The sequence below is a fragment of the Lutra lutra genome, chromosome 16, assembly GCF_902655055.1.
Source record: "Lutra lutra chromosome 16, mLutLut1.2, whole genome shotgun sequence".
Taxonomy (NCBI): domain Eukaryota; kingdom Metazoa; phylum Chordata; class Mammalia; order Carnivora; family Mustelidae; genus Lutra; species Lutra lutra.
Window position 1 is genome coordinate 60,776,546 of NC_062293.1, and position 20,478 is coordinate 60,797,023.

General features: G+C 56.7%; 1 protein-coding gene across 10 annotated transcripts; it reads left to right on the forward strand.

The window, feature by feature from the left end:
• Window positions 1-14,947: 14,947 nt before the first annotated feature.
• On the forward strand, window positions 14,948-20,439 carry GGT6 (gamma-glutamyltransferase 6). 10 transcript variants are annotated; one of them, XM_047706372.1, is made up of 6 exons: window positions 14,948-15,201; window positions 15,336-15,648; window positions 16,589-16,804; window positions 17,359-17,564; window positions 17,654-17,767; window positions 18,018-20,439. In XM_047706372.1, exons 3-6 carry the CDS (start codon window positions 16,662-16,664, stop codon window positions 19,043-19,045), a joined length of 1,491 nt encoding a protein of 496 aa, XP_047562328.1. In that variant the 5' UTR covers window positions 14,948-15,201; window positions 15,336-15,648; window positions 16,589-16,661; the 3' UTR covers window positions 19,046-20,439. The 10 variants fall into 10 exon arrangements, with proteins under 10 accessions (XP_047562328.1, XP_047562333.1, XP_047562327.1 ...); XM_047706370.1 differs by having other exon boundaries at window positions 14,949-15,201; window positions 16,534-16,804; XM_047706375.1 differs by having other exon boundaries at window positions 14,950-15,201; window positions 16,534-16,804; window positions 17,362-17,564.
• The last annotated feature ends 39 nt before the right edge of the window (window positions 20,440-20,478 follow it).

Sequence of the window (20,478 nt, forward strand, 5' to 3'; positions counted from 1 at the left end):
TGTGTGTGTGTGTGTGTGAGAAAGAGAGAGAGAGAGAGAAATCGAGCATGTGTTCCAAGTAGCTGTCTGCACTGGGGTGAGCCAAACCTCTCCCTGCCTTCTTTCTCTGGGCAGAACCTTTGGGAGAGGCTGGGAGAGGCTGGGAGAGGCTGGGAGAGGCTGAGAGAGCCCTCCCCACCCCCTCCACCCCTCTGCCAGCCTTCATGACCCCTGCAGGTCTGAGCATGGGAGCCCGAGGATCAGAGACCCAGATCTCAGCCAAAAAAGCCCATTCCCTTCCCTTCCCATTCCTTCCTTTGAAGAAGCCCCTTCCCTTCTTCACCCATGGAAGAACTGCGTGGTGAAGTCCTAGGGGGCACTGGCGAGTGTGACCTCCTGGGCCTGGGCCCGCAGCATCCATGGGGGTGGGCGTGGGCAGGGACATGCGGGTGTCACAGGGTCTGTGGTGCTCCACACTGCGAGGAGGGCACGTGGACGTGTTTGGAGGAGGGACCTTCATGCACGTGCTTGCAGGGGCCGAGAGTGCCTTCCAACACGCGTGTGCATCCGGGACATCTGCTGACACGAACACTGGGACGCGTCCTGTGATGCCAATACCACACAGGGGTGCGTGCAAGCCCGTCACGTGCTGCCCGAGCGGCCCCACACCCGACGCACGTGTCCCCATGTCCGCTGCATCCTACGCTCTTGCTTCCTTCCTGTCCCTTTTCTCTCCACCTCCGTCCGGTCCCTGGACCGTACACCCCAACCAGCTCCGGTCATTCAATCCTGCGGCCGAGTGGCTGGTGGAGCTGGTGGGAACAGACGCTGCAGAAGGTGCAGATCCTGGGTGCCGTGGGCTGCTCTGCTCTGCTGCGCAGAAGACGTCAAGGGCGGCCCTGGCTTGAGGACGTGGTGGTACGGGTCAGGGCAGGGTGGGCCTCTGGGTCCCGGTGGGGGAGGAACTTCCCACAGACCTCTGCTGGGGCTCTGCTAGCCAGAGAAAAAAATAACACCCGCCCCGGCCTGAGCGGCTGAGGTCCTCGCGCTGACCCAGGGGTTCTGCAGGGTGTGGACTGGAGACAGCTGCTTCCAGCCCAGATAAGGCCGTCGGGCTCACATTTTCCATTTCCAGGAGCCCCAGCCCCTAAGCCCCGGCCCCATGGCCTGGGGAGGTCTACAGGGGCTCACCCTGGGAACGGCAGCCCCAAGAGGGGACACCGAGGTCTGGGAAGAGCCACAGCTTGTCCCAGGCCCCTGGGCTCTGGGGTTAAGATCTTAGGGGCAGGACAGCTCAGAGCCCTCACAGCTCACATCCTCCAGAAACCAGCCGGGGTGGGAGGAAGGAGAACTGCCTCCCCTTACCACAGCCCTGCCCCTGCTCCCGCCAGGGAGGACCCCCTCATCCAGGGGCCAGCAGTTGTCCTTGGGGGCAGATCTGGGCCTCAGGCTCTGGGCTCCCTCTGCCTTCTCCCTGCCCTTCCCTCCCCTTCCCCCCAAAGGCCTGGCCCCTCCAGCCCTGCCTGGACTGCTCCCCTCCCCCTTCCCGGACTATTTATAGAGCCTGGCTCAGTGGCCTCAGGGCGAGAAGAGCCAGAGGTCCAGGGCTACGGCTCACCGGCTCCTGGGGCCTTCCCCAGGGGCCCCCCCGCAGGCTGGGCAGTGTCTCCTTTCAGCCCAGCAAAAGGCCACTAGCTCCGAGTGAGCGGTAGGGGTGGGGAGGTTAGGCCTCACTGGTGGGGGAGGGGGCCTACTGGAGCCTCCTGTAGCCATAGCCACGCAGGCTTTGCTCAGGAGCTTGCTGGAGATAGCTGGGGCTGCCGTGTCCACGGGAGGCCCCAGGGCCCACCAGCACCTTCTCATACCTCCCCTGCAAGCCCCAGAGGCACCTCACTCTAACAAAACCGTCCCTCTGACCCAAGGGTCCCTTCCACCAACACGGAACGCCTTCTGGTACTGAGGAAAGCCCTTCCTGGACAAAACTCACTTCCACATGCAGGCAGCACTCCTGCCTCTCTGAAGCGCCCTTCCCCCTGTCCCGTCTACCACTCCTGCTCATTCCTCATTCTCCACATCTTCAGAGCCCACCCAGATGCTGCCTCCTCTGGGAACCCTGCCCTGATGAGGTCTGTCCCCGGTCACCTCCACTCCCCGCCCCGCCGTGCCCATTGAAACACATCCCTTCTCTCTGGTCCCATCTCCGTCCTCCAATGTGCAGCTCATGTCTGTCTGGAGTGGGGATCTCTGTTTGGGGTGTGGGGCTGGGGGCTCCTCAAAGGGCAAGACCCCGCCTCACTCATGCTTCTGCCCACCCCCAACCCAGCTCCATCAGTCACCGCGGTCACAAGAGTGAATGAGGGGCCGGAGCTGGATGAGGGGTGCACGGACCTGGGACTGGATGGAGGTGGACAGAAAAAGGGAGAGAAAGGAAGCGAGAGAAATCCGTCCTGTGTCCTCTGAGCCCCAAGGGATGGGCTGGTGTCCCTGGGGCGGGAAGGCAGCGGGGGCAGCCCAGGCCAGGTCTCAGTGACATGGCGAAGCCCTGGGCAGCAGCCAGATCGGTCACCCTCATTCTTTCCAGATCAAAGTTCCCCAAGGGAACAGCCTGGAACCTGACACTGGCACGGGGGGTGGGGGGGGCCGGGCCAGCTGGCCCCACTCAGGAGGAGGGCGTGGAGAAGCAGGACACCTGTCCCCAGTCCCAGGGACAGCAGGCCAGCAGCCTGGGGAGGGGACCAGATGCACCAGACCATCCCCAGCCCCACCCTCCCATGAGGGCTCAGACCCCTCTGCCCCAGGCCTTGGAGCACTCCAGGCCCCCAGGGGCTCAGCACCTCTCCCACCAGCCCTCCCCTGCGACCTCTCCCCTCTCCCAGGGCTCCCACCACAGACCCCCTCCAGGTATGCCTCTCTGACTCCCTGCGCCACTCTGCATCTCTGGAATGAGGGATGACCATGCGGCAGCGTGTTAACCCTTGCTTCTCAGAACAGCAGTATTCACCTTCCTCTTCATTCTCCAGGTTTTCCCTGACAGCAGGGTAGGGTGGGAGAAGAAAAAGGGCAGAACCACCGACCCCCGCTGTGGCCAGGCCTCTGCCGAGTCCTAGGCTGCTACGTCCGAGTGGGCAGGGAGGAGGCGGGCCGAGCGGGTTTGGGAGGCCTGTGTTGGTGGACAGGGCCCGAGTCTACAGCTCATCCATCCCCCTCCTCCTCCACTGTGGGATGTCCCGCTGCAGTCAGAGTGTGGCATCACACCCAGCATGTGCAAGTACACACGCACGCACACACGTGTACACACACGCACATTCACACACATGCACGTGCACTCACACAGTGCTCACACACACGCACTCACACATAAAACACAAACAAGACACAATGCCCCCTCCGGCCAGCCCCTGCTCCAGTGAGGAGGAAAGGCAGGGGGGTCCCCTGGGCCCCCTTTCACTCCCTACCCCAAGCAGGGTGACAGCAGGCTGACACAGAGAGGGGGCAGAGTCCTCCCTGCAGCCAGGGAGCTCCAAGTCCAGCCGGGCACGAGGGTCCCAGCAGCTGTCCCTGAGCACGGGCTGCTGCAGCAGGTGGTCCCAGAGGGGGACCAAACAGCCCCATTTGGGGGATGGCTACACTTCCCCGCAATGGCTCCAGTTCCTCCAGATCCTCTCAGCATTCCCCAGCCCCCCAGTCCCTGAGCCCTCCTCTTCCCAGTGCCCCCAAGTCCTCCAAGGACCTCGTAGCCTCTGCTGCCCCCCTGCCCCCAGCCCCCAGCCCCCCATGACCAGACAGAACAAACCGTAGCTACGCCGGTTAGGGTTCAGTGGTTTCTGTTTGGGGACATGACCGGGTCCCAGAGACGACAGCGGGACGGCTGTACAATGTTGGGAACGTGCTTACTGCTGCCCACCTATATGCTTAAAAACGCTTAAAATCATCAACGATGTGTATGTTTTACCACAATTTCAAACATTTAACAGCTTTTTCTGTCTATGCTGTCCTCCCTGCCCCACACTGGCTGAGCCCCCCCCTCCCCACTTCAGCCTCCCAGCTTCCCCATCCATCTGATTTCCTCCACCCCTTCCAGGACATCCAGCACCTCAAGCCTCCCACCCACCCAAGTCACTACCCCTGGCCCCATCCATTTCTCCCAGCCCCTACCAGCCCTCCAAGCTCATCCCACCCTTGCCCACCACGTCCACCCCACCCAGCAGAACCTCTCGGTGACCCTGCTCCAGGTCCTCTCCTTCTGTCAAAATTTTCCGGGCATCCCAGGAGCTGTTTTTCCTCTTGGGGCTCCTATGAGTTGGGAATCGTGGCAGAAACCTGCCCGCTGTGTGGTAAATAGGTGTATCAGGACGTGAGACCAGGATCGCTCCAGCACTAAGACCTGAGGACAGGAGGTGCCTGTGCCTCCCTCATTCCAGAGGGAGGGGGGCCCACCAAAGCCTCGAGGGAGGTGGTGAGAACCAGACCCTAAGCTGACCCCTCTCCCCCATCTTGAGCTCACAGAAGAGGCTGATGAGGCTAAGAGCAGTTAGGAAGCACTAGAAGCATCAGTTCTCTGGGGAGACCGGTCCTGTAAGTCCAGTGACGGGGACGAGGCAGGGATGTGCTGGTTCTTCACTGTAGTCGAGGGACAGAAGCCTCACGGGGACCACGGGGAAAGTCAGTAACTGCTCCAGTTCCAGAAATGAGGGGCAACACAGAGAACACGGCTCGTGTCTCAGGCCTCCGCGAAGGAGGACCTCCTTTCTGCCTTGGAAGGGTTAAAGGCCTCAGATATGGCCCCCTCCTACCATAAGCAGTTTGAGAACACAGGAAGCATTCTTCCACATGGAGAAGAACAGGCAGCTGGATGGGGGTCCCCGGGAAAAGAGAGAGCCAGGTGCCGGCCCTTGCCTGCAGACGGGCTGGGAGGGGTGGGTGCCCAGACACTGCCCCCGTCTCACTGAGGGGAGCAGCTGGAGGTCATAGGCCAAGGGCCGAGGAGGAAGGAGACTCCAGAGAAAGAGCTCCGGGGGTCTGCAGAGCATCTCCTGGAGGTTTGCTAAGAACTGACGTGCTTGTCCGTGGGAGGAAAGAACAATCATGAAGCAGCAGGCCGAGCCACGGGTGGGGCTCACACAGCCGCAGGAATGGTCCGGGCCGCCAGCAGTCAGAATGGAGAGACCACGCGGTACAGCGGGCACGGTTTGAGTCTTCAGAAAGTCATGCATTTCAGCCAAAGGAAGGGCAACCTACAGAACCGGAGAAAATGTTTGCAAGCCCTGTAGCTATCTAATAAGGAGCTAATGTCCAAAATACATAAGGAACTCACAACTCAATATCAAAGAAACAGCCCAATTAAAAATGGACAAAGGACCCAAAGAGACATTTTTCCAAAGAAGATGTACAGGTGGCCGAGAGGTGCACTAATCACGGATTATCAGAGAAACGATCATCAAAGCCACAGGGAGATACCACGCACACCTCCTGAGAGGCCCATTCTCAGGAAGACACAGGACAGATGTTGGCACCGACGTGAGGAGGGGACCTCGAGCACTGCTGGTGGGCATGCCAAGGGGTGCGGCTGCTGTGGACACCGTGTGACTACGCACCCCATAGACAATGGGATGTTATTCAGCCTCGAAAAAGAAAATCCCTTGGGGCGCCTGGGTGGCTCAGTGGGTGAAAGCCTCTGCCTTCAGCTCAGGTCATGATCCCAGGGTCCTGGGATCAAGCCCCGCATCGGGCTCTCTGCTCAGCAGGGAGCCTGCATCCCCTCTCTCTCTGCCTGCCTCTCTGCCTACTTGTGATCTCTGTCTGTCAAATAAATAAATAAAATCTTAGAAAGAAGGAAAGAAAGAAAGAAAGAAAGAAAGAAAGAAAGAAAGAAAGAAAGAAAGAAAGAAAGAAAGAAAGAAAGAAAATCCCGCCATTTTCGGATTCATGGCCGGGCATGACGTGACATGTGATAACCAGAGAAAGACGCATCCTACATGGTCTCCCAGGTGGCGGTTGGGGGTGGGACGTCAAACTCGCAGAAACAGAGAGTAGAAGGCTGGTGGCCAGACTGGAATTGCGGGAAATGGGAAGAGGCCGGTCAGCGGGGACGAGCTTTCAGTTACTGCACGAGTAGGTTCTGAGGGTCTAATGTACAGCATGTACAGCACATACAGCACGGTGACTGTAGTCGAAACACTGAATTGCGTCGCTAAAATTTGCTAAGTGAATAAATCTTAAGCTTTCTCACAAGTACAAGAAAGGTAATGATGTGAGGTGATGGATGTGTTGATTAACTTTGTGGGAATTCTTCTTTCACAATGTGTATGTACATCAAATTACCGTGTTGTGCACCTTATTTTTTTTAATTTATGTTTTTTTAGTAATCTCTACCCCCAGTGTGGGGCTCGAACTCACGACCCTGAGATCAAGACCAGAGCCACCCACTCACCCCCTCATGTTGGACACTTTAGATATGTTACTAATTTATGTGTAAATTATAGCTCAATAAAACCGCCAAAAAGGAGGGGAGGGAAGGGAAGGAGAAAAAGAGAGAAGAGAAGAAAAACAAGAATCTTGCACTAGTAGCAAGGCTGACTCATCCCAGAATAGAAGTTGCTTTAACAAAGCTTCCAAAGAAGCCGAAAGGATAAAACTGGCTCACAGATTACTTAACCACGAGCCAGAACAAAACCCATTATTTTTTAAAGAAATACACCAGAATACAGCACTAAACAATATAAAATCTAGAACATTCAGCACCTATTAGAACATTACCAGGCCTGCAACAGAATGGAAAAAGGTGACGCATAAGAAGGAGAAAAAACAATTACTAGACACCGATCCAGAAAAGACAGGGATGAGGGAATTAGTAGATAAAGACTTTAAAACAGCTGTTTAGACTCATAACCACCACTGAGGAAAATTTGGGCAGGACGAGGAGAGAAATGGAAGATTTACAAAAAAGACTGAAGTGGGACTTCTGGGGTGTGAACGCACTACACCCAAAATGAAAATACACCTGATGGGGTTACAGCCAGAGGAGACACCCCCAAAGAAAAAATCAGGGGGCCTGCAGAAAATGTGACATAACCTGCCCCAAATGAGCCACCAGGAGAAAAGCCACTGGGAAAGCCAGGAGCAGAGTCATGGCGCCGCATCCAGCGGTCTCACATAGGTGTAGCTGGGAACCCGGAAGCAAAGGAGAACATTGCGGAACCGAGAACAGATATTTCATTACATCATGCTTTAAAATTTTCTAAAGGAAATGATGATGATCAACCCATAGACCCAAGAATCTCAACGAAATCCAAGCAAAGGAACAAAGAAAACCACCCCAACCCACATCGTAATCAAATTGCTAGGGGGAAAAAAGGCAATGTAAAATGAAAACCTTAAAAGTAATCCAGAAGATCCCACTTGTCGCCAACATGGAATGAATGACAAGGACTGAGTTTTCCCTCTTACCCACATGCTCTAAAAATAGACAAAACACATGAAATAATAGTTTTCTAGCGGTGACGTCAGGAAGGTGGGGTCTTCTGTTGCCCCCACTCATTGTTTTGGCTTCAGCATCGTAAGGGTTTCAAGGAAGGGGCACACGTCAAGTCTGAAATAAGTGGAAGAAAATCATAAATATAAGAGCAGAATTTAATTAAGTGGAAAACAGAAACATAATAAAGTCAATCATGCCAGAAATTAATCCCAAAACTGATTCTTTGAAATGATCTATAACATGGAAGGGAGGGAAGGAGGGAAAGTCTAGGCAGACTGATCAGGGAAAGAAAACACACAAATTATCAAGAGTGTAACAGAGGACATTTCCACAGACCCTTCAGGCTTCAAGAGGGTAATGGGGGGATATTGTGAACTATAAATTTGACTAAATGAAATGCATAAATCATCCAAAGATACAAAGTGTCAAAACCCACTCAAAAAGAAGAGCCAACCCTTCTTAAAAGAAAACTCCAGGCACCAATTACTTCACTGATGAAGTCTACCAGACATTTAAGAAAGAAATGCTCAAGGAAACATTTAGGAAATTAAGGAAATTTTTGAAAGAAAGGAGCTATGCCTGGCCTGTTTGTTCCTGATACTCAAACTAGATAAGAACATCACACCAAGACTTGAGCAAATCAAATCCAAGAACACTTAACAAGATAATGCCTCATGACCATCAAAGGTTTATGCCAGGAAGGCAAGCTTAGGTTAGCATTTGAAAATTAATCAGTATAGGGGCGCCTGGGTGGCTCAGTGGGTTAAAGCCTCTGCCTTCGGCTCAGGTCATGATCTCAGGGTTCTGGGATCGAGCCCTCTGCTCGGCAGGGAGCCTGCTTCCTCCTCTCTCTCTGCCTGCCTCTCTGCTTACTTGTAATCTCTCTCTGTGTCAAAAAAATAAATAAAATCTTAAAAAAAAAAAGAAAATTAATCAGTATAATTCAAATTAATAGTGCGAACCAGAAGAACTATAGGGTTATCTCAGCAGATGCAGAAAAACCATTTAAGTACAACAACCACTGTAAACGATTAATTTTTTTAAAAAACCCTCAGTAAACTAGAGACGGTATGGAACTTCCTCAACCCCGTAAAAAGCAGACAGGGTAACCTTACAACTAACACTGTTCTTGACCTTAAAAGGCTAAAGGTGTCTCCTTTAAGATTAGGGGACAAAAGACCAGCGTATCTTGTCTCACTTCTTCGGCTCGAAACTGTGCTAGGGGTTTTCGTCAGTGCAACAGATAAGAAACAGAAGGCATGCGTATTGGATACAAAGTAAAATTCTTTGTTGCGGAATGGAAGTGTCCATTTAGTAAATCTTCAGAGAAATACAAAGAAACTGCTGTAACTAATAGATGAGCTTAGCGAGGTCTCAGGACACGAGATCAAGGTCAACACACAAAAACCTATCGGATTTCTTTACCAGAGCAAGACATCACTAGCAGGGCCCTGAGATGTTCTCTAAAATACCGCCTACAGTGGCAGTCAAGCAGCAGAAAGTACCATTCGTGACAGCGGAAAACGGAAAGACCACCTAAGGAAACGTACAGCAGGCTTGCGCGTGGGCAACCGCGAGGGACCGCAAGCCCAAGTGGAAAAAGTCCTAAGCAAATGGTGAGATAAACGGGCTCATGAATCGTAAGATGATTTTTGTCGGTAACGAGCACTGCCACACCCGTCAAAACCACTGCAGGCTTTCCTTCCAAAAACTGCGGAAAGGATTCTAAATGCTAGCGGAGAATTCTTTTAAAAAAGAACAACTACGCTGGCGGTCTCAGAATCTAGCTGATTTTGATACATAAACTGCATCCGTCGAGATAGTGTGCTCAGAGTGTGGGAAAGATGGAGGTATGAGCCGACTGGGATTCGCTGTGGGCAAGAACGGAGTCCACACATTGGCTCACGTGCACACAGTCTGTGGACTTGCAACGAGGGTTGGAAACGCGGAAGACGGCAGTTTTCTCCCCACAAGGGGCACTGGAGTAATTTGGTGTCTCCACGCAAAGGTAAAACGAACTTTGACCTGTACCTCATGCCATTCCCCCAAATTAATTCAAAATGAATCATAGATCTAACTAAAACTAGAACAGAAACTGGGGCACCTGCTGGCTCATTGGGTTAAGTGTCTGCCTTCAGCTCAGGTCACGATCCCAGGATGGTGGGATCGTGTCCTGCATCAGGCTATAGGCTCAGGGGAAGCCTGCTTCTCCCTCTGCCTGCCCCTCCCCCTGCTCGCGAGCTGGCTCTCTCTCTCAAATAAATAAAGTCTTTTTAAAAATTTTTAAAAGGAGGGATGAAAACATGCTCCCACAAAAACTTGCGTGGAAATGCTTATAACAGCTGTATTCATAATAATAAAACTGGAAACAATCCAATCCTCACCCATGAGCAAATACATTGTTGTCTATCCATAAAGCGAACGTCGCTCATCAATAAAAAAGTACAAGTACTTGCGACAACACGGGTGCCTTCGTGAAAGGCGTGAGAAATGGAAGAGGGTATATTGTATGATTCCACTGGTTACAGGTCTTCCCTCTAAACAGGAGGCCTGGTAAAGGCAGTCTCCGGGGGACACAAGTTAGCTCCGTGGTTCGAGGGCCAGGGGTAAAAGGCGGGCCGAGGGGCACAAAGAAACTTTTTGCGTGATACAGACGTCCAGTATCTTGATTGTGGTGTTGTTTAATACATTAAAATTGGTGAATTTTACATTCTATGCATTATACCCCCCAAATCTGATTTTCAAAATGGGATGCATGGCCGACTTGCTGGCCACCGGCGGTTTTGCTGGCGAAGTGAAGACGGTTCGCCCCCCCGGATGCCGAGAACCCCAGGTCCTCGCGGAGAAGGGCCGGCGCCTGCCGGCCTCCCAGGGACAGGTGCTCAGACGGGACCGGGCCCCCCGGGAGCCTGCCCGCGCGCGCCCCCTGGCGGGAGGCCGGATCCTGACAGCCAGGTGCGAGGCGCCTACCCCTGGGAGCGCAGGAGGCTGGGCCACCTGCGGGAGCCCAGGGGGTGCGGGCGAGGGGCGGGGGGCGGGGGCCGTGGTTCAGGCTGGGGGCCTGCAGAAGAGCCTGCAGAAGAGCCCCGCTCTAGATGAGTCAGCCTCGTACGCACACCAAGCCAAGAGAGGCCGTGTGCCGGCTCAGACGGTGCGGGTCGCATACATTGCTTGCCCCCTCACCTACCTCCACCCCGGAAGAACCAACAGCGGTCTGGTGGGTGAGGAGGAGGGTCTCAGGGTGCAGGGATGGGCAGGCAGGTCTGGAAGGAGTTGGCCACACACACACGCACATACTGTCTCATGCACAGGGGCACACATGCCCACACACACGCTTGTCTCCCCTGTTGCTGGAGACCTCCCCAAAACAGACTGAGAAGGCATAAAGAAGAGGATTTTAACCTTGAACGAACTTTTCAGTTTTGTTTTGTTTGGGGAAGCCTTGTGCTGTTTCTGCGTTTTTCATTGTGGTCAAATATCCCTGACATCGGAGGCACCTGGGTGGCTCAGTGGGTTGAGCCTCTGCCTTCGGCTCAGGTCGTGATCTCAGGGTCCTACAATCGAGCCCCGCATCAGGCTCTCTGCTCAGCGGGGGAGTCTGCTTCCCCCTCTCTCTCTGCCTCTCTGCCTACTTGTGATCTCTGTGTTTGTGTGTGTGTGTGTCCAATAAATAAATTAAAAATATATATATATATCTGACATCGAATTTACCGCTGCTGGCCCTTGTTAATGGTTCAACCCTGCGGCAGCAAGTTCACTCACATCAGCGTGCGTCTGTCTCCAGAAACTGCATCACCCCTGACCGCAGCCCCCGACCCTTGGCAACTGCTGTCCTTGTCTTGATGCCTTTGGCCATCCTGTACCACTTTTTTTTTTAAGATTTTATTTATTTATTTGACAGAGATCACAGGTAGGCAGAGAGGTAGGCAGAGAGAGAGGGGGAAGCAGGCTCCCCACTGAGCAGAGAACCCCATGCGGGGCTTGATCCCAGGACCCTGAGACCATGACCTGAGCTGAAGGCAGAGGCTTAACCCACTGAGCCACCCAGGAGCCCTGTATGGCTTTCTTAATTGCAGTTACTGAAATGAGACTTTCGTGACTTGAAGTGACCTGGGAACTGTTTGCTGAGAAAGACAGTCCTGTGTTCAGTTCAGGGTGGTCAGGAACTGTCCCCGCAGAGCAAGCTGCTCTTTCTTCTCAAGATCTGTTGATTCTAATAATGGCCTTTTGGGCCACTTGTGTCTTCTCACCTGTGTTTTAAGTTCCTGCTATTATGTTTTAAATTCACCAATAAAGAGTGAACCCTGGGCCCCATCCTCAACCCCCAAAGAAGCAGAAGCTCAGACCCCCTCACTGTGTGGCCCAGGTGTGTAATTTCCAGGTCCTATAGGTAGTAGACCTCTGTTTCTGCAACGCTTGTTTTTTTTTTTTTATATTTTATTTATTTGAAAGAGAGAATGAGCAGTGGGGATGGGCAGAGACAGAGAAAGGGAGGAAGCAGACTCCCTACAGAACAGGAAGCCCAATGCAGGGCTCGATCCCAGGACCCGGAGATCAGGACCTGAACCGAAGGCAGACGCTTCCCAGACTGAGCCCCCAGGTACTCCTGTTTGTGCAGTTTCCTGGTGGTTCTGGGAGATGTCTCACAGTTACAGTAAGATTCACAAAGGCCATCCAGCCACAGCATTGCTGGGTGACAGCCCGAGACCAACACCAAACACCACTGTAGTCCCCCTTCCGACTTGTGGACCACGGCGGCATTCAGAAATTATTAGCTTAGCACCAGGATTTAATAACCCCAGAAAGACGTGATTATTTCATTTCCCAGGTGCACGATTCCGACGGCAAACGGCATACATTCATTCTAACGCTGCCTCCTCCCTCTGTCCCGGCGTTCTTGACTTGCTCAAAACCGTTTTCAGGGGTTCCTGCAACTGGAATCACCTGGAGTGATTTTTTTTAAGATTTTATTTATTTATTTGAGAGAGAATGAGTGAGAGAGAGCATGAGAGAGGAGAAGGTCAGAGGGAGAAGCAGACTCCCCAAGGAGCTGGAAGCCCAATGCGGGACTCCATCCTGGAAGTCCGGGATCGTGACCTGAGCCAAAGGCAGTCCCTCAACCAACTGAGCCACCCAGGAGCCCTGGAGTGATTTTTTATACTGATTCTCCGGTCACCTCACACAGAATCACCTGCCAGGAAAAGCCGGTTTTTCTACCCTGACACTTCATCCCCTCCCAGTCTATAACCAGGGTCAAATCCCAGCGTGTCCCACGGGCTGATTACACAGCCAACCTGAAGAAACGTGTGTGCACACACGCACGCAGCCACGCACGTATGCACCCATGCACGCACGCACGCGTCCGCGCACGCACGCAGGCCTGAGCTGGAGTGAGGCTGAGCAGGAAAGCCTTGCCTGGAGCCTGAGGAGCCGGAAGCACTGCTGACCACACACCCTTCCTTGCTGCGGGGACACCTTCTGGGCAGAGCCACGAGACTGCGGGAGGAGGTTCGCGGTCGACTGGGGGACCACCCGGTCTCAGGCAAGATACCCACCGAGTAATGGGTCTGGGAGGGTGTAAGTCCGGCAGTACTTGCCAGGGGCCCCCCCCCGCAAAGCCTCATGATGACGCAGCTCCCTGGCAGAGACAGTGACTCAGCTGGTGTCTGATGGTGGTGGGAGCGGGGAGACCAGGGTCCTGGTATTTTTTTTTTTTTAAACTGACGGAGTGTGAGGAGCACAGGCGACACAGGGAATTGTTGAATCTCCGCCAGACACTACCGTTACACTGTGTGTTTTGACTAACTGGAATTTAAGTAAAAACCTTAAAAGTAATAGAGGAGGCACCTGGACGGCTCAGTAGGTGAAACGTCTGACTCGTGATTTTGGCTCAGGTCATGATCTCAGGGTCATGAGATCGAGCCCGGCTCAGAGCCTGCTTAAGATTTGCTCTCTCTCCCTCTGTCCCTTCCCCAACAGGCACAGGTGCACACATGTGCCCTTGATCTCTCTCCCTCTCTTAAAAAAAAAAAAAATTAACAGTGATTCCCGTTGCAAAACTCACTGGAGGGCCAGATAAGGCAGCTGTTGTCAACTGTGGCTACACATTGGAAACACCTGGGAAACCCTGTAACCATATCTTTTAAACACCTACCTAAAGATTCTGACTTAACTATTTAATGGGTCTGCCTGGGTTCTGGGAGCTTTTTAAGCTCACCAGGTGATTGTGATGTGCACCCACGACTAAGAGAAGGAGTGAGTGCACCTTTGGTCCGATGGCCAGAGGTGAGCCACCTGAGGGCATGCACGTGTGGTTGCTGGGGTGACTCATGCAGACCGCTGTAGCCCGGGGAGATCGTAGCCCTACGGCGGAGGGGTGAAGAGCTTCCTGGACCCCTTTCCAGCGGGGCTGGGGGCGGGTGTTCCCACACCAGCCAGTTCCCCTGCCTCCACTTGTTTCTGATCCCGTGCACCCGGAGACAGGGTCAGAGTCCATGGGGTAAGACCACCCCCGACCCTGCTTCTGACCCAAGTAGCAAGTGAGTTGTTCCCTGTACTTTATTTTTAAGATTTTATTTGACGGAGAGAGACACAGCGAGAGAGGGAACACAAGCAGGGGGAGTGGGAGAGGGAGAAGCAGGCTTCCCGCGGAGCAGGGAGCCCGATGTGGGGCTCGATCCCAGGACCCCAGGATCATGGCCTGAGCCAAAGGCAGATGCTTACCTGACTGAGCCTCCCAGGTGCCCTGTTCCCTGTACTTCTGAGCAAATGGCTATGAATCAGAGGTTCCCACGACTGCCTCCTCAGGTCAGACGACTTGACGAGAGGGGCTCACAGAGCTCAGAGAAACCCTTTATTCCCGGGATCATCCATTTATTACAAAAGCCCCACTCTGCCAGCCAGCACCCCCACATGCCCACCGACCGGAAGTTCTCCACGCCCTGTCTTGGGTATTGTGGAGGCTTCACGACAAAGCACAACTCATCAAATCCTGGGCGCTGGTGACAGATGCAGCCTCCAGCCCGTCCGCCATCCGTCCCCAGCGGCCAGGGGTGGGGCTGGGAGTTCTCCCCGCCAGGCCACCGGCTCCCCTCATTAACAAGCAAAAGTCACCTACAGGTCTCTCAGCATTTAGAAGCTGGCAAGGGGTAGGAGCTCTGTGGGCAAACAGGATGGTGAAACCTAAATCCTGACCTATAAATCACAGGCCCGGGAAGGAACCCACAGCTCTGGAAGGTCCAGCGTGTATCAGGCTTTCAGTGAATCTCCTTTTTTTTTTTTTTTTTTTAAAGATTTTATTTATTTATTTGACAGAGATCACAAGTAGACGGAGAGGCAGGCAGAGAGAGAGAGAGAGGGAAGCAGGCTTCTTGCTGAGCAGAGAGCCCGATGTGGGACTCGATCCCAGGACCCTGAGATCATGACCTGAGCCGAAGGCAGCGGCTTAACCCACTGAGCCACCCAGGCGCCCCTGAATCTCCTTTTTGAGTCACACCTCAGCTCATGGAGGACAGATGTTGCCCGTCCTGTTTTATGGAAGTGGAGTCAGGACTCCCAGCGGCTACACCACGTGCCTGGCCACGTGGTGAGTCCGTGGAGGAAACTGGCCGAGATCCAGGTCTCCTGAAGCCGATGCCACTCCCCAGCCCTGCTGAGAGGATGGGCTGCCTCAGCCCGTGGCGCCACCTGGCCTGACCACCAGGTGTTCCCGGAGTCCGTCGTGCCTCTAAGTGGAGCGTGGCTAAGAGGTACCCGTGGGGTGTGGTGCTGTCTGGGCCCAGGGCTGTGGGAGGGAGAGAGGGCGCAGGAGGACCCAGGCAGGGGGAGTCTAGGTCCCAAAGCGCTTGTCAGGCTCTGCTCTGAGAGTCATGTCCGTTCCCAGGGTCCAAAGGATCCCGTCTGCTGAGCGACAGAAGCTGGCGCTGGGAGCCCGAGGGCCGGCTTCGGGTGGCAGGACACAGGGGCGCCACGGACTTCCACGGTCCCTGGTGGCCTTTTCCTAGGAAGGAAGGACAACCTTCACCCTGAGATTATAGGCTTCCCTTAGTTTACGAAACGAGAGCAGAAGGTCTTTGACATCACTCCCACACACACTGGGCAAAAGGGAAAGGACGCAGACCTCTGCCACAGTCTGCACGCGGCTCGTTCGTTTCTGATCCGTCTGAGAAATCAGAAACTCGGGACACCAGCCGAGCGTGAGCGCAGGGGGACGTGGGAGGCAGGGAAGTGGAGGCCGCAGGTGTTCGTGGCTTTCCGTGGGTCAGTGCTACTTAAAGTGTGGTCCAGGATCACCTGGGAGAGCCAATTCCTGGGGCCTCCCGCAGACCTACAGAGTCAGTACTCGGACCGCACAAACTCTCTGAGTGATTCTGATGCACTCAAAGGGAGACAAGAACCACTGGGGAAATCATGAAGCGGAGGGAGAGGAGGGGCCGGTGAGGGTGTGGGGCCCTGGGCCAGGCGGAGGCAGGAGCCGGGAGGGGCTAGGGCCAGAAGCGGAGGCAGGGATGGCTTTGCCCTTGCAGTGGGGAAGAGAGAACCCAGTGGGAGTGCGTTTGCAGTTGGGGGTGGCCTTGAAGCTGTGCCATGTGGGAGGCAGTGTCTGGCTGTGAGGCCAGGGGGCTGTGACGTGGTCCCGGGGAGATGGGTCAGCACAGAGCAGGTGTGGGGAACTGGGGCCAGGCTGTGGGCCCAGGAGGTCTGCCATGCCACCTGTTGGCGAGAGCCACAGGACGCACCATGGAGTCCCCTTCCCCACCCTCCAGGGGGCTCCCTGGACAGAGAAGGCCGGGCTCCCCAACACGGCCCACACCGGCACCTGGTTCCCAGCTGAGCCCTGACCCAAGCCACACTGAGTCCCAAACAGGCTGGGGGATCTGGTAGCTGCATCCCCAGAAGGCAGGGGACCTTGCGGGAATGCTGGCTGGGTCTCGGGCCACGACTATGGTCCCCGGGGCTGGGCTCCTCCTGCCTCCCTGAGCGGCACCCCCTCTCAGGCCCCACAGCCCTGAGAGCCCCCAGGCCTGTGCCCTGATGGGGCAGTCTCACACGCAGCCTCCCTGGCCCGGTGCCCTGCCCAGACCTGTTCTAGATTCCACACCACCCTTCCCCAAGGCAGCCTCCACCTCCCACCAGCCAGGAGCAGGCGAGGCCAGGACTCAGCGGGAAGGCCGGCAGGCGGCAGAGCCAGTGTGGGCACTGTGGAGCCATGGAACAGGAGGCAAGGCCCGTGCTCTACCGACAGCTGCTGCTCTGGGACCCCAGCTTGGGGTCTGAGGATGATGAGGACGATGAGGAAGAGACCTCTGAGCTGGTCGTTTCGAATTCCTGGAGGCCCCACAACTCCTTGGGGTGAGTCAAGGAGGGGTCTGAGCACCCGGCCCCTCGGGCCTGAGGCTGGCAAGTCCCTCCCTCTGGAGCTGCTAACATGGGGGCAGAGGGCAGACACCCCGATGCTTGGCTCGACTTGGCTCCAGGAACTTTCTGGGTTAATGGGGAAAAGCCGGGCTGCAGCCCCAGACCCGGTCTCCACCAGTTATTCCAAGGTTTGTGCTCGGATCACCCCCAGCCAGCCGTGCCCGCTGCTCCGTCAGAGGGCCCCACCCCCACCCCCAGTGCAGGAGGCACCTGCTGGGCAGGCTGGGGTCTGGCCACACCTGGCTGGGCCTAGCTCCTCAAGCCAGACGAGCACCCCCCCCCCCCCCCCCCCCCCGTCCAGGGCCTCCCTCCTGCCGGTCTCAGCCCAGAGACTCCCTCCCTGGCTGGCCTGTGTCCCCAAGCCCCTTTCAGTCACCATGTCTTCTCTATGTGGTGCCAGGAGGCCTTTCTGGAAAATAGTCCCTGGGCTCCCTCAGAACTCTTGGTCGTCCCCTGGTCCCAGGCCTGACGCAGGACACCCTTCTCGGCAGGAACGAGGTTGGCAGGCTGCCCGGGGCCTGGGCTCGCCTCGGCGCCGCCCTGCTGCTGCTGGTCACTGGCTTCTCCCTGGCTGCGAGGCAACTCTACATCAGGGGTGACCCTACAGGAAGCCAGGGCTCAGCAGCCCCCCGGCCTGGCGGGCACTCCCATGCCCCTGGTGTGTACCACCACAGTGCCATCATCAGCCCGGCAGGTCAGAGCCAGGAGCCGCTTGGGGGGGAGGGCAGGGCCCAGGGCACTGGTCGCCGGCCATGCCCCAAGAAAATGTCTTCCTGGCCATAGCCATGTGCTCCCACCTGGGCCGAGAGCTGCTCATCGCCGGGGGCAACGTCGTGGACGCGGGAGTGGGAGCAGCTTTGTGTCTGGCGGTGGTGCACCCTCACACCACGGGGCTAGGTCAGTGCCCCACGGCCCTGGACCTGCTCCGTGACCTGTACCTTAGGTCCTGACACCCCGGGCCGCTCAGTGGCAGGACCTAGGCTGTGAGCTCTGCTCCCTGGTGCATGTGGTCTTGACCCTGGGCCTAGTTACTGACCCCTGTCTCCAGGTCCAACCTCAGGCTAAGGTAGTGACCTCCCCCCGGGACCACTGAGCGAGCCTGACCCCATGGCCCCTGAGTCCTGGGTGACCCCTCTGTCTCCTCCAGGTGCCACGTTCTGGGCCCTCTTCCACAACAGCTCCTCGGGCAGCCCAACTGCCCTGATGCCGGGCCCTGCGCAGCCCCTGGCCCCCGGCCTGCAGCTGCCGTCCGCCCTGCCCAGCTTGCGCCTGCTGCACGCGCGCTTCGGCCGCCTGCCGTGGCCACGGCTGCTGGGGGGTCCTGCCTCGCTGGCTCAAGATGGCTTCCTGGTAGACACAGCCCTGGCCACAGCTCTGGCAGCCCGGGGCACAAAGGGCCTCTGTCCACTACTGTGCCATGCTGATGGAACCCCCCTGGGCCCCGGGGCCCGAGCCACCAATCCCAAACTTGCTGCCGTGCTGCGCCTAGCGGCCCAAGCCCCAGACCTGGCCGGGGATGCCCTACTGAGCCTGCTGGTCAGAGACCTGGGGCTGCGGAGGCCCCAATCCAGGCCCCTGCCCACCCTAGAGCCCGCGGTGCAGCAAGCCATACCCCAAGGCATCCTGTCTACCACCCCTGGCCCCTCAGCCTGCCCAGAGCTGCTGGCGATGGTAGGGGCAGCCCTGCACTCAGGAGAGCCCAGCCCCGACCCCTGCCCGGCACGCTCACCAGCTCCCGTGGGCCCTGTGGGCACTGTCCTGGCCACTGTAGACAGCGGTGGCTCGGTGCTGCTCCTTACCTCCTCACTCAGCAGCCCCTTTGGCTCCGGACGCCTGTCCCCTAGCACTGGGGTTCTCCTTAGTGACCTGGGGGCCAAGCCTATAGACAATGCCTGGGCCTGCCCCCTCCTCCTCCATGGAAGCTCGGATGACACAGAGGCTGACATGTTAGGGCTGGTGGCTTCGGGAACTCCTGCGGTGGCCAGAGTTGTGACTCGTGCCCTCCTCAGTCACCTGGCTGGGCCCCAGACCCAGGTCCAGCACCAGCGACGGCAGGGACCGACACGGAGCACTAGCGTTTGTGGCCAAGGGACCCTGCTCCAGGTGGCTGTCCAGGCAGAGCATGCCCATGTCTCCAGTGTCCCCAGCAGCTGCTGCACTGTCCAGGGGTTCTAAGTGGGGGATGTGTCTAGCCGGGGGTGGGGGGGTGGGGGTGTCCCACCTGGCGGCAGGAGCGGAACAGACCCAGCAATGAGGTCGTGCATAGCAAGCATGCCTAATTACCGGCTCGCTGCTAGCTCAGGTCCACAATGTTGGCCCGGTCAGTACCCTGGACTCCAGATCGGGTTCTTTTTCAGCTGAGGAGACTGAGGGTACTGGGGAAAGAGCCCCAGACTCCAGTTCAGATCCGGCTCTGAGAAGGACAGGTAGTAGGGTGCCAAGCCCCTGCCTTGGCTCCAGACCCCGTGGGCAGGGCAGGCAGAGCCTGGGGTCCCGCTGGCCTCTCGGTCTCCCCCTTCAGGCCACCCTCTGCCGATGTCTCTCAACTGAGCTGGAAACAAAATAAAGATCAAATCTCTCGGATGTCTGTGCCGCCCGCTTCCCAGTTTCCCATCGGCCTGTGAGGTGCTGGGTGTCATGACCTCCTCGTTGGGCACCATTGCAGACCTACCCCGGACAGGCAGAGGCTTGGGCCACGGTCCTCCAGCTTCCCCTAACCCTGTTCGCCTTCTGCTCCTGGGGCACCATAGACAAAAGGTAAACGTTTGCGTCTCACTTCCTAAAACGGCAGAACAAGGAAGGGGATGAGAGGAGGAGCAGGAGGGGCCCCAGGGGCCTGGGGGCAAAGGGAGCCGGAGCTGGGGGTGTGGGCCTTAAGGTGGGTGTTGGCCCTGACATTGCCAGCCTCCCACGCCCCCCCCCCAGGGCTGGGGTCCCCGGGGATGACAACCCTCCAGACACAGCTGCTGCAGTGCTGACGCGGGGTGACCCGCTGTGCTCCTCCTCCTGGCCCTTGCCTAGTCACCCCTGCTTTCCTGGAACTCACTCCCCTCCCTCAGTGAAGGGCAGCACCGGCTACCCGGCTATATCCGCCCTGTCTGTCCTTCTCCCTCACACCCATCACCCCCGACCAGCTCCGGATCAGCTCCGGACCAGCGGGACTCCCACGGGCTGGCTCCATCCACCCCACCAGGGGCCCCTCCTGCTTTTCCGCTGCGGTCCTGCGACCCCCACACCACACGGGCCAAGTGATCTTTTCAAGGCCTGCCCGCGCACAAAACCCTCCAGGGTCCCCACTGCACTCAGGTTGAAATCTGAGGGGCTCCCGGGTGGCTCGGTGGGCCAAGCATCCCGCTAGCATCCCGCGCTAGGTTTCCGCTTCCACCGCGGCCTCGGGGTCCTGGGATCGGCCCCGGCGGGACTCCGCAGGCTCACTGGGAACTCGGCTTGAGACGCTCTCCCTTCTCCCTCTGCCCCTAAAATAAATAAGTAAATCTCTAAAGTGAGTCAATAGGGGCGCCGGGGTGGCACCGGTAGTGAGGCGTCTGCCTTCGGACGGGGTCTTGAACCCGGGTCCTGGGATGGAAGCCCCCCCCCCCCACGTTAGG

Excerpts from the sequence above, each read along its gene's own strand:
- GGT6 (XM_047706372.1), top strand. The coding sequence starts at position 16,662 with ATGGAACAGGAGGCAAGGCCCGTGCTCTACCGACAGCTGCTGCTCTGG. Across the intron at positions 16,805-17,358 it reads AGGCCCCACAACTCCTTGGG|CAGGAACGAGGTTGGCAGGC; the intron begins GTGAGTCAAGGA and ends CACCCTTCTCGG. Across the intron at positions 17,565-17,653 it reads TGCCATCATCAGCCCGGCAG|CCATGTGCTCCCACCTGGGC; the intron begins GTCAGAGCCAGG and ends TCCTGGCCATAG.